The following is a 12,275-nucleotide window of genomic DNA, read 5'->3' on the forward strand; positions in this document are numbered from 1 at the left end:
GGTCCCAATCCAGTGAATAAATTATAAATGTTGGAAAAATAGTTGGCCTCCACGAAGTTGTTGTTCCCCATCACATTCTCAATCTACGCGCTGGTGCCCCAGGTCATACAGCGGTTGCCCCTTTTTTTGGCCCCTGCCCCTCAAAGGCCTGAGTATGCCACTGACTACAAGTATTCATGGATTCATATGAAGAAATCAGGAACACTTAGAGTTAGAGTAAATGGACTGGACCATAGTTTTCTGATGACCTTACCATACAAGGCTTGTTATCATCTATGACATTTACACACACTCACACAAATGTGACGGCCTTTGAGGGCAATTTAGGGTTCAGTTACTTGCCCGAGGAAACTTTGACCAGAGGACTGTGAGCGCCGGGGATCCAACCACAGATCTTCCAATTGGTGGAAGACCACCTGAACCTCCTGAGCCATAAGCGGTTCTACTTTTTGAAAGATGTGCATTCAAGAACCAAAGCATTACATGTTTGTTTGTTCCCATAGACAGCAAGCTGCTGTAATATACCAAATATGGAACTGGTGACAAGCTGCAATATGTTCTTTCTTAGATTTATTATATAAGGATGTGCAGCATAAACCAGATTAGATTACAATCCATGAGCTCATACAGCGCAGTCCTTTACTTTCTTTACATCACGTTGATTCTCCACAGTTTGCCAAAGATTCTGAAGTAACTCAGTCTAGAAGAATATGTACCACCATAGCTTTGTCAGTAGTAACTGATTGGTTCCAGCACTTCTAACTCCATCACAACAGGATAATGAAATGTTTTCTGCTATAATGATGGATGTGCAAGGAAGAAAAAAGGCGCTCTGGGACTTTAAAACTGTTAATTGGAAGATATTTATCTCCAATTATCATCTTAATGGCAAAGGGTCATTTTGATGTTAATTAATCACAACATATCACTCCAGCTTCATCGGCGGTGACACTTTAATTTCAGCAGTTATTATTACTGCCGCAGCGTACACTACAGCGTGTCAAGTAATGGCTCTGTAATGACCCTCACTAACTGCAGCTTACATGTCTGGCATTTATTATAGGAAGCGAATGCTGTGGAGGTTCTGAATGCATATTATCTGTTTCCATCAGGAGAGACATATGCACCTTTTCAAGTCTTACATCGTCCATCATGTCTTAACATGCCAACATATGTACAGGTGCAATTTATGAGGCATGCATTTACATCTTTCATTTTCTCCGGACTCATTTTTCAAATAGCTGTTGTCAGGTAAGTGAAACAGCCGAGAGATAATGAGGGGGTGAATGAAAGTGGAAATAAGATAGGATTGATAACCTTAACCTCACATTTGCTTAAGAGTCCGATTAAAGAAAAGAGGAATCAAGTAATAAGCCACAACAACAATACGATTAAAAAAAAAACAACCAATTAACTAAAAAAAACTACATACACAAGTACACCTCGTTTATATAGGACTAGGATGGGTTATTGTAAAGAAAACTGCTACTCCAATTATTTTAAAACACACATGGTGTGTAGCACTTGGTCAAATTCAAGTAAAAACAACAAAAGATGTCACCATTCATAGAAATACTGTAGTAGATAATTTAGAGTAGACCACTTTCTGCTTTTGTTTCGCTTTTATTTACCAGTGGGGGGCAGTAATGTGCCGGGGGTGCACGTCCTCAGCTTCAAACTATGAAGACGAAGAAGAAACATAATTTCTGACAGAAACAGAAGATCGTTATTATGTACTGTCAAAAGTATGAGGCTGAGAGAAGGTTATTGGTAATGAGACTGAAGGAAATTAAGATGAGAGTGCATTTATATGATATTTTACAAAGGAATTCTGGAGATAAAGGTCATAGATTTTTGTTACAGTATCTAAAAAGGACTAATTTGAGAGAGAATATAATTGTTTTTATTTATTTATGTTTTATTTTTTAAATAGTTAATAGCCTGTAAAAACCCGATCCACACTCCAGTCCAGTTGGTGGCGGTAATGCACCATGAAGTTGTTTGCCAAGCGCCACTAAAACAAAAAGAAGAAGAAGAAGAACCTCTGACAGAAATGGCTGACTGCGAATGGAGGGATAATTGCCTTCGGTTTCAAGCACAGTTCTAAGGTGCCCTAGGTTTGAGCATGCACTGTTGCATTTAGCAGAGAAACACAATGTTCAAAAAGGCGAAACGAGCTAACTTTCGACGGAGGAATGAGTCCGACGAGGACGAGCCGGACGAGGGTCGGCAGCCGCCGCTGGCGCCGACATTGTTCGGGCCTATAGTGGAGGAAATCCCGTTCATGGAGACCTCCAGTAACAGCGTCACCGGAGCAACGGCCAGCACCGACAACGTTCACAGCAACGGCTTTCTGGCTAATGTTAACATTATAAGAGCTGTCAAGAAAGAAAAGAAGGTCAAAGAACCAGTTAACATCCCCGTGCCAGCACCCACGAAAGCCAGCCTGCTGAGTTTCGACGATGATGAAGGTAATTTATAAACACATGATGCTAAGAGAGCTAGCCGCTTAACGTTAGCTGGAGGAAACGTGTTGTGTGGACAGGTGTTTTAAGTCTTCCACGTTTCGTTTCCGCTCACACAAACTTGTAATTTTAATGTTATAAACCTTTATAGATAGTTAATCTCTTTGACCATGACCCTTTAAGTGACCACTGATGTGTGCACGATGATCACGTGCATAGTCGCACCGAGTCATCTCTGTCTATATTGCATGTAAACAGAAGAAGCCGAGGTGTTCAGAGTGAAGAAATCCAATCACAGCAAGAAGATTGTCAAGCAGCTGAAGAAGGAATACAAAGAGGATCTGGAGAAGTGTGGATCCGTCAAACAAGACATCAAATCAGGTAAGATAACATACTGTTCATCTCTGCTGTCACACTCTGCGTAGTTGACTTTGGCGCCACAACGCCAAAGGTAGACGACGGTATGAAGCTGAACGGAGTTTAATTGCATTTAAACTTTGACAATAGTACATAACTGAGCAACCTCGTGGGTTAAATCTGTAGTTGGACCAAAAGATGGTTGGTAAACCCTATGAAAAAGAGTTGCAATTCTGCATCGGTATTATCCCTCTTTAGATAGGAATGATTAATTTTAACCAGTTTCTGTTTGCATCTATAGGGAAGATGACACGTTAGAAATACAGTCTTCATTTTCTCTTCTAAAGTTAATCCTATTAACACATATTTTTAAGATTATCTGTTGATAATAGAGGCTGTAGTGACCATGAATCGTTTGTTTAGTCCATTGATGTAGGACTGATATTATTAAATACTTGCGTAACTTGCTGGAGAAAAAAAGGGAATGTCCAGATACTCAAAATCAAATGACACTTGTTTATTCCTAATAACTTCAAAGAGAGTTGCATTAAGAAAACGAGGATATACTACTTAGATATTTGCATGCATGCAGCACACCTTCACAGACTATTGCCTTTCTCTGTACTTTTGGTCAGGCAGTTACAATGCAAATTAAAGTTTTTTCTCTTGGCTAAACTGATTCTGTCTCTGATTTTCCTAGATGCTTTGCCTCCGCCTGCAGTTGCCATCAAAGAGGAAGTTACCAGCAGAGCGGGTAGTGAACAGGGGGAGGAGGAAATGGAGGTGGACAGCGCTGATGAGCAGGAGGAAGAGGCGAGGGGTCAAGGTGGCCAGGCACATGGCCAAGTATCCAAGAGCAACAACGCTGGAGCATCGTTCAATACGCTCTCCTCCCTTGGCAGCCTGAAACCAGGTATTATACAAACAAACTCATGCGTAAAGGTTTGCTCAAAATTTCAACAACTGTTTCTGAGCACTTTTATAAAGGTGCAAGCTTTCATACTTAGATCAAGACCTGTTTCTCTTTCACTCTAGGGGAGATCCCTGATGCAGCCTTCATTCATGCTGCCAGAAAGCGCCGGCAACTGGCGAGAGAGCTGGGAGGTGAAGCTCCTCTGGTAGAAACAGAGACTCCCAAGAAACGCTTGGTAGGAGAAGACCAAGATGCCAGCGATGACGAAGACGAGGAAGAGAAGAGGATACGCTTCAGCGGAGTCAAGAACAAAAGCCAGAGACAAAAGATAGCCGAGGAGATAGGTACTGTGATTAAATGAGACTGATACATGGATTGCATACTACTGTTTTCAATAAGTTGTGACTGAGATGTGAACATGTTCTACACCTGTGCAGGCATTGAGGGCAGTGATGACGAGGCACTGGATACAGGTCAGGATGAGGAGGTGAGCCGCTGGGAGCAGGAGCAGATCAGGAAAGGGATCAGCATACCCCAGGTAAGATGTACTGAATGTCGGGACAGATGCAAAATAGTTTTCCTTCCTGTATGACTTATACATGAATTATTATCATGACTGGAATTCCTGATACGATTAGTTTATTGACCGAAAATCAATCAATTGAATAATCATTTATCAAGCAAAAGTGCCAAATATTTGCTGGTTCCTGCTTCTTAGTTTTTACATTGCAATTCTGCGTCAGCGCCGTAACGAAGCTCCGCCGCCATGTCGCCTTTGCCATTTTACATTCAACCAAGCAATGCCAGCATAAAGCTGCTCCAGCGTGTGTTTTTGCATAGCATTCCATGCACAAGGTGTAAACAAACGGCGCGGGCTTCTTACACACACACACACGGCACTGTTCCAGCTATTTATTGATAAAAACGTCTATACAAGTTATTTCACTATACACACTATTTCACACTATTTCAATTTATTTTCATTTAAAACACATTCAAATTACAGCCTACCACCTATTTTGCGCCATGTCGAGTTTGCAATCCTAGCTAGTGGTAGCTGGCAGCCTAAGGTCACATTGATTGTTGTGAGGGTGGCGGCTGCAATGGCGATCATGTTCGTGACAAAGCATTAGCAACAATCAAGTTAGTTTTTGAGTTAGTGTTTTTAGTTTAGTAGTTAGTTTTTAGTTTTCCTTAGAAGAGCAAGGAAAACACAAAACAGCACCGTAAATAGGAGACCTTGTAGCGGCTTGGACGCGGAAAAATACCGTAACACAATAACATACCTCTCTCTGCATTTTATACCGGTACATAGGACGCAGCCCACATTTAGATGAAAAACATGTATTAAAAGTGCGTCTCATACACCGAATTTCACGGTCCAAAAACATTCATGGTCTTATTGATAATTCAAATAACCATTAACTGCATTCCTAATGAATTTTTAATTAAAGCCATGTGTGTTCGTTGTTCCTGACGTCTAGGTCCAAAGCAGCCAGCCCGAGGACAACACAGTCTACTACCAGAACAGCTACGAGAGCCAGCCCTATGGTGCCTCCTACAGCATGCCGTTCACCTACAGCACTGTGGTCCCGCAGACCTGCAAGCCAGCTGGCCGAGCAGACAATGGCTCTGTTCACTACGGGGCCGCTGTTAGTGATCTAACCCCAGTATCCATTGATCTGGTAAAGAAACGCCTGCAGGATAGGTAGGTCCAGTCAAAGACTGCTGCAACGTCTAGTTTCAGTCTTGAGCTCAGCTGCTGCCATGTCTGTGTGCTGTGGTCCTGAAGACCCAACAAAGTTACCCACAAATCTAAGAGGGGCAGTATGAGGGTCAGAGGGAGGTTGTATTAATCCCCCTACATCTCATGTTTGCCAGGATTGCATTACTTTATCTCAGTTTTTATAATGTCTTTGTTTAATGGATGAGGGCACTTAAAGGTGTGCATCAGTAATTTTGATTAGATTAGTATTCTGCGTCTAAGTCCTCCTCACTGTCTCTCCCTGTATGTCATGTGTCTGTAGGCTCAACCATATGCACGCAGGCCACAACGCAAACGCCAAGCGCTTCAAACAGATCGAAGAAGACCTAGCTGCCTCTGAGAGCGCCATCCAGCAGCTGGAGGGCTCGTCCAATGACAATGCAGATCAATATAAATTCTTGCAAGAGATGCGAGGGTATGTTGGAGACTTGCTTGAGTGTTTCAGTGAAAAGGTAAGGGAGAAATGATCTGCTGTCCGATTAGCTGTTTTGTGTCTGATGTTTGATCTCTGAACACGTAATGGGGATTCTGTACTGTGAAAACTTGAGGCATAAAAACCCTATTGCTATTGTTTTGATTTAGTAGTTAATATTTTACGTACTATTAACGCTAGTTAACAGTGACTGCAAATTATTTCCTAATTGCTAGTTTCTAACAACCAATCCCACCTGAGCCAGAAACCAAACTTTGATCTATTATTCCATCAACATACTCCTGCAGAAGGCACGTACTATTATAAAAATGAAGTGCCTTACTTCTTAATGAATTAGATGGTTCAACATTTTTAGCGACTTAAACAGGATGTACTCATACTATTCATTATTTATACAACAAGTAAACAAAGCTATAGTAAGTTGGAGCTGCACGAGACCCCTTTTTAACGGCATGCATATAGAAAAATATCCAGCCTTAGCAAAGAGGATCCTAATTTGTTAGCATAATAAAATGATGTCTCTAGAAGAACTACATTTTTCTATAGCTATGGCTATTTGCTAAGATGCATGTCTAAACAGAATAATTCAGCCTTGATCCTGCAGCAGCAGAGCAGAAACTACGTGGAATAAAACAGAGCACTGGCCCGCCAGCTGTCGGCTTTCCTCGTCCACATTAATGTGTGTTTGAACCCTGTTAGGTTACCCTGGAAACGGGACACTAGCACAACATTATCAGTATGGATAAACACACAGACTGGAACTATTTATTGTAGATGTTGGGTGAAAGCCGTTTTAACTTTTTATTATTTGAAATTTCACAAGGCTAAAAATGATGATGTTTACTCAGTTTGTCAGATGAAACCATTGGAATAAGTCCACAGTGTCCTCTTCATGGAAACAAGACACTTTAAAGATACAGAGCTTTCACCCGACACTTGCAACATTTTGGTTCCAGTATTCTACTGTCCGTCATGCTCTTGTTCCCTCCAGCAAGACGTCCCTGTGACTCGGAGCCCCGCTTTTGTTTGGGTCAGAGGTCACAGAAGGCATCATATCTTTCAGGTGCCTGCTGTCCTGGAGCTGGAGGCTGCCATGCACCAGTTACTAAGGCAACGGGCCTCACGACTTGTCCAGAGAAGACAGGATGATATAAAAGATGAATCGTCGGAGTTTGCAAGCCTTTCAAGTCAGTCCATCTTGAAGGTTTTTATGATTTATTTGAACAGCCTCGTTAGTTCTTTGTGTGGAAGTGTGTGTGTGTGTGTGTGTGTGTGTGTGTGTGTCTGCTAAAATTCTTGTTTCCCACTACCCCCTGTTTTGTTTCCCTCACGAGTGTGATTGCGGGTAATTGAGGTGTGATTTTGAGTGAATGAGCCTGTTCAAACATGGGAAATGTTTTATAATCGGCTGCTCTGTAGTGGCTGAGCCTGAGAGCTGGGCTCTTGTAACTCGGCTCAATCAGTGAGTCACTAAGTAAAGATAAAAGCTTTCTGTGAGTGACTTGTCATCTGTCACTTTCACTGTAACGTGTAGGGAGTTGCAGCAAGGTAAGTGACTAGAGAATAAATGAAAACTACTTCTCACAAATATGATGTCTGATTATGCTTCTTAAATAAGTTTAGAGCAATTGGTGTGCCTATCGCTTGCATATCTGATCTATTTTGAAGCGTTTTGGATTATTGATTATACTTAAAATAATGATTTTAAACCTAAAATCCTCTTCATGTTGTCTCAGATGTTGATTACCCAGATTAAGAATGAGGTTATAGGTTGTTTCAGCTTTTCATTACTGGTCCTAACATAGCTCCTGTCTCTTGCAGATAAAGCTGTCATGGCTCCTAATCTAGACTCGTTCGGTCGAGACCGCACAGCTTACCAAGAGCACAGCCGTCAGAGGAGGATAGCAGAAAGAGAAGCACGACGGTATGTTGATCCAGTGTTCATTTTGGCAGCTATTTTAGATTTTGTCCAGTTTTAGTTGACGAAAACTTTTTCATCAAAACGTTTCCTTTTTTATAAACTAATTAAATCAGCCTGATACAGATTCAATCTGCTGTCCTTTCATCCGTCCTTACATAAATTGTTTCCTGATGTTCTTCCCGGGTAATATAGATCCTCAGCTGAGGTTACATGTGTAAGGAAACTTCTGTAACGTTATGCATGTAAATCCACAGAACGAAGCCGTGCAGTTACAGTTGCACATACTGCACATTCCTCTCCTTGCCTTGCTTGCAGCAGCAGTGTTGATATTTACTGTGAAAACTATTTATATATTCATCATCACTTCACATTAGGAGAGTCTGACTGAAGCACTCAGCCGGTGATCGCTCCTTTTTGTGCGGAAGAAGCGTCAAATGACGCGTCAAACTTTTTAACCCTTTTTCTGTGAGCGTATTTTAGTCTCGTCTCGTTAACGAAAACAATCAACAACTATCTATTTTTAGCTTGTTCACCTCGTCTTCGTCATTGATAAAAAAAAAAGGTTGTTGAAGATCATTTTTGGTCATAATTTTTGTTAACAAAATTAACCCTGTGTAGATCATTCGCTATCAAAGACATACTTTTAGTGTAAAGATTCAGACCTTATTTGTCTCTCTATTTCCTGCATTCCCCCCGACCATGTTAAACTTTAATCTGAGCTTTTATCCCCAAAATCTACAGCCTTTTCCTTAGTTTGTAAAGAAAATGTTTGCTATGCAAGAAATGCAGATTTTGAGGGGGTCTAATTTATGCCAGGCTGTTTACGGTTTACAGAAATTCTCCCCTTTGTTTTAATTGTCCGCCTTTGTGCTTGTTGTTGGATGCAGAACTCGGCGGCGACAAGCTAGAGAGCAAAATGGAAAGAGGGCGGAACATAAAGAAGGCTTATCGTCTGATGATGAGGAAACATCTACTGACATCACCAGCTTCAACATGGAGAGAGGTACATTATTTTTAAATGCAGCCAAAACTACAGTGTTGACATTTTGTTTCAAGACAGACAGAATGCACATCAGACCTTCTGTGGCTCATGTCAACTAAATCCTTTCGTCTCTTCCAGATCGTATCGTCAGGGAGTGTAAGAAAGTGTTTGAGGATGTGGTGGAGGACTTTCACTCTCTTGACTGCATCAAATCCCATTTTGAAGTGTGGAGGAGAGACTACGCCGACTGCTACAGAGATGCTTACATCGGCCTCTGTCTGCCCAAACTCTTCAACCCTTTAGTCCGTCTGCAGCTCATCACATGGAACCCTCTGGAGGTAAGAAAGCTTGTGTTTTTAGTGTTAAACTTTCCTTTTTGAAACGGAAAGGATGAAAACTGAAATTTGTTTTTGTTTTTTTTCAGGCGCAGTGTGCAAACTTCGAGTACATGCTCTGGTTTGAGTCTCTGTTGTTTTACGGCTTCGAGGAGAACAGCACTTTGCAGAGAGGAGACGGGGATATCGGCCTGCTGCCTCTGATTGTGGAGAAGGTCATCCTCTCCAAACTGACAGGTAGAAACACCTGCACAACTGCATCTTGCATACTAAGATTCGCTTGGCTTTTTAATGCAGGTCAGTACAAAATATGTCATGTTTATGTATCGGTTTGTGTGTGTTTCAGTGTTGGCAGAGCAAGTGTGGGACCCGCTGTCGAGCAGTCAGACCGCCAGTCTGGTGGGTTTCATTCACAGATTAATGAAAGGTTACCCCACTGTGCTGCATGGGGAAAACAGATACACACAGGTACTATCTACTCTCTTACTACGTTCAAAGACATGTTGTACTACTTCAGCAAATATTAAATTTGCTTATTTGTTAAAATCTCGATTCCCCTTTTTTTTCTCTGCCAGGAGCTTCTGAAAACTGTTGTCTTAAGAGCCAGACGGACTCTGGATGAAGATGTCTTCCTTCCACTCTACCCCAAAAAGTATGTTACACTGCAGGCAGTCCAGTTTACTGCTTCTTAAATCTGTATTTTGTGTGATGAACGTATATAACTAATTAAAAATCCATTTGACTTCGTTTAGCGTGTTGGAGAACAAGAATAGCGGCCCCTACTTATTCTACCAGAGGCAGTTCTGGTCCTGCGTGAAGGTACGTTCAAATTTGTGTGAAGAGATTGTCAAACTTTTCCTTTAATCCTGAATAAATGTTTAAGGTCACATCACTTATACAAGGAGGTGATGTGTAAGATCTGAAGCAGTCTAACTGTTGTTTACTCTGTGCGTAGCTGCTGGGTAACATCCTGCAGTGGGACGGTATCCTGTCCAGTTCCTGTCTGCGGGATCTGGCTTTGGACAGCACCCTGAACAGATACATCCTCTCTGCACTGCAGACCACAGATACGTGTGAGGACAATGTGCTGAAGTGCCAGAAGGTTGGTCAACACACCAAAGTGTCCATTGATAGAAATATGAATGAATGAAAGTCTGTTTTCTTAACAAACTTTATGGCATGTAGACATCCTGCTTAATCCCATCCTCATCATAAAAACGGACACGACCTTTGCTCAGATGAGAGCAGTAGTGGTTAAGAGGAGTGGGGCAACAGGCCGTCCATTGTCATGGCTCCTCCTTTAATTTACATATTTTGGTTACTTGATATCGCTCTGTTAAAAGAGAGCAACGTCAGGCGGAAAGGTAACAAGGTAACGTGTTAAATTGGACCAAGAGACACTGTCTGCTGCAGTACAACATGAAACCTTGACCTGTTATTATTCTCTCATCTCTGTCCCTGACTTGAAGAAGGGCTATTAATGGCGTCATGTTAAAGAACCACTTGTGGCACAGATTGCACGAGGGCCTATTTCTTAGTTCCAAACTGTTGGCACAAAGTCTTAGTTACCACATCCCATCTGTGTAACAACATCAGAGTCATTACTTTGCATGTGCTTACTCTTACACACCATCAGTAGTGCAGAAAATGAAGCACTAAGTGTCTTCGTATCGTCCCAGAGAAAATTCTGATCTCTCATTAACCTCCACTTTTGCACAAGCGCGCTCTGCTTTTTCCACACATATTTGACATATTGCTGTATTTCACCGTACACGATGTGCCGACTGTTTCTAAAAATAAAGCTGCATTAATTTCTGCCCCCTGAGCGGTGGAATCTGGCTCCTCTCCTGGATCTGACAATTTGATGAGAGGTGCTTATGTTTCATAATAGAAGCCTCTCAGGCCAGGTCACTGTGATTGGCTGCTCTCCACCTCCCTGTGCCTTTGTTACAAACGCCCGCTCTGCTAGTCAACTGTGGCCCTTTTGGCAGGGAGACAAACAGCTATTATTAAAACTTCTCTCTCTTACTGTACCTTTTGCAGGTGGTGGAGTGTTTGCCGGTGCACTGGTTCTCCGGGCTGAAGGGCCAGCAGACGTTTCCTCAGTTGGAGCCGTTCTGCCGTTACGTCACCCACCTGGCCAACTCGCTCCACCGCAGCACTGTGGGCGGGTCTGATGTGGAACGGCGCACTGCCAAGTAAGAGGCTTTACTTGGCTGAATATACGACTGTAGATGTTAAAGTTATAGCACCATCTACTGTTATATTAAGGAAGTTTTTAATATTAAGGAAGGCTTTATCAGCGCTGTTTCTAATCTAGCTCATGTCTGCCAACAGGGACCAAATCAAAGAGCTCGTGAAGATGTTGGGCCACATGCACGCCCTGGACCACATCATCACCGTGGCAGCAGAGCATGGAGTCAAAGACATCAAGCAACTTTTGGAAGCCAAGTCGTAGAAGAGGACACGGGAACGACGTATTTTAATTCTGATAGTGTTGGATTCAGCACACGTGAAGCCATAGGATCACAATGTTGGATTACTGGAAAAAGTGTGGTAAACTAAACTCAGCAGTCGTTGAAAGAGAGAACCCCGGTGTAAATATTGTTTATAATGTATAGAAAGGTGTGCTCATACACCCATCAACACAAGACGGATGCTGAAATGAGGCCTTGTATTGTCAGCTCAAGAATACCACACAGTTTTACTGCATGCTGGCAGTGTTTTTAAATGCTTAACTTATTTACATGGATTTCTGGCATCTGTTTGGAAATATCTGATCTCTAAACCGACACTATATACAACCTGGGTGTGTAAAATCAGCTTCACCACCTTTATTTCCCTCACATACTGCACACTACTGTATGTGCCAAAGGAACTTTAGAGTGACCCCAAAGCTGGAAATTGCACACCCTCAAAGACTTACAACTAACTTGTCTAGTTGTTCCACAAATCCCCTCTTCATCCTACAGACCTCCTCTGCCCCCCATGGACACATCCGATGACCCTACCAGAGCTGAGAGCTTTGTTTTCAGATTTGTAAGACTGTTGTTTTGGTATTTTATTTGCCTGTGAATAAAATAATAATTTGAATGATAGCTGTC

The 12,275-nt window shown here is 42.1% G+C and overlaps 1 protein-coding gene across 1 annotated transcript; it reads left to right on the plus strand.

The window, feature by feature from the left end:
- The first annotated feature begins 2,047 nt into the window (after window positions 1-2,047).
- Window positions 2,048-12,261, plus strand: paxbp1 (PAX3 and PAX7 binding protein 1). Its single transcript, XM_069675459.1, has 18 exons — window positions 2,048-2,471; window positions 2,724-2,846; window positions 3,523-3,735; window positions 3,858-4,079; window positions 4,173-4,273; window positions 5,220-5,443; window positions 5,763-5,952; window positions 6,997-7,120; window positions 7,755-7,857; window positions 8,742-8,857; window positions 8,975-9,174; window positions 9,261-9,408; window positions 9,518-9,639; window positions 9,747-9,823; window positions 9,924-9,990; window positions 10,127-10,273; window positions 11,215-11,369; window positions 11,509-12,261. The coding sequence occupies exons 1-18, from the start codon at window positions 2,156-2,158 to the stop codon at window positions 11,627-11,629; spliced, it is 2,769 nt and encodes a 922-aa protein (XP_069531560.1). The 5' UTR covers window positions 2,048-2,155; the 3' UTR covers window positions 11,630-12,261.
- The last annotated feature ends 14 nt before the right edge of the window (window positions 12,262-12,275 follow it).

The sequence above is a fragment of the Semicossyphus pulcher genome, unplaced genomic scaffold (assembly GCF_022749685.1).
Source record: "Semicossyphus pulcher isolate SPU_LCO1_2020_fin unplaced genomic scaffold, fSemPul1.0.p SCAF_10, whole genome shotgun sequence".
NCBI lineage: Eukaryota > Metazoa > Chordata > Actinopteri > Labriformes > Labridae > Semicossyphus > Semicossyphus pulcher.

Bases quoted from the DNA above. Each gene is read 5' to 3' on its own strand.
- paxbp1 (XM_069675459.1), top strand. From the start codon at position 2,156: ATGTTCAAAAAGGCGAAACGAGCTAACTTTCGACGGAGGAATGAGTCC. The intron at 7,121-7,754 runs GTCAGTCCATCT...TGTCTCTTGCAG, and splicing joins GGAGTTTGCAAGCCTTTCAA to ATAAAGCTGTCATGGCTCCT. The intron at 8,858-8,974 runs GTACATTATTTT...CGTCTCTTCCAG, and splicing joins CAGCTTCAACATGGAGAGAG to ATCGTATCGTCAGGGAGTGT.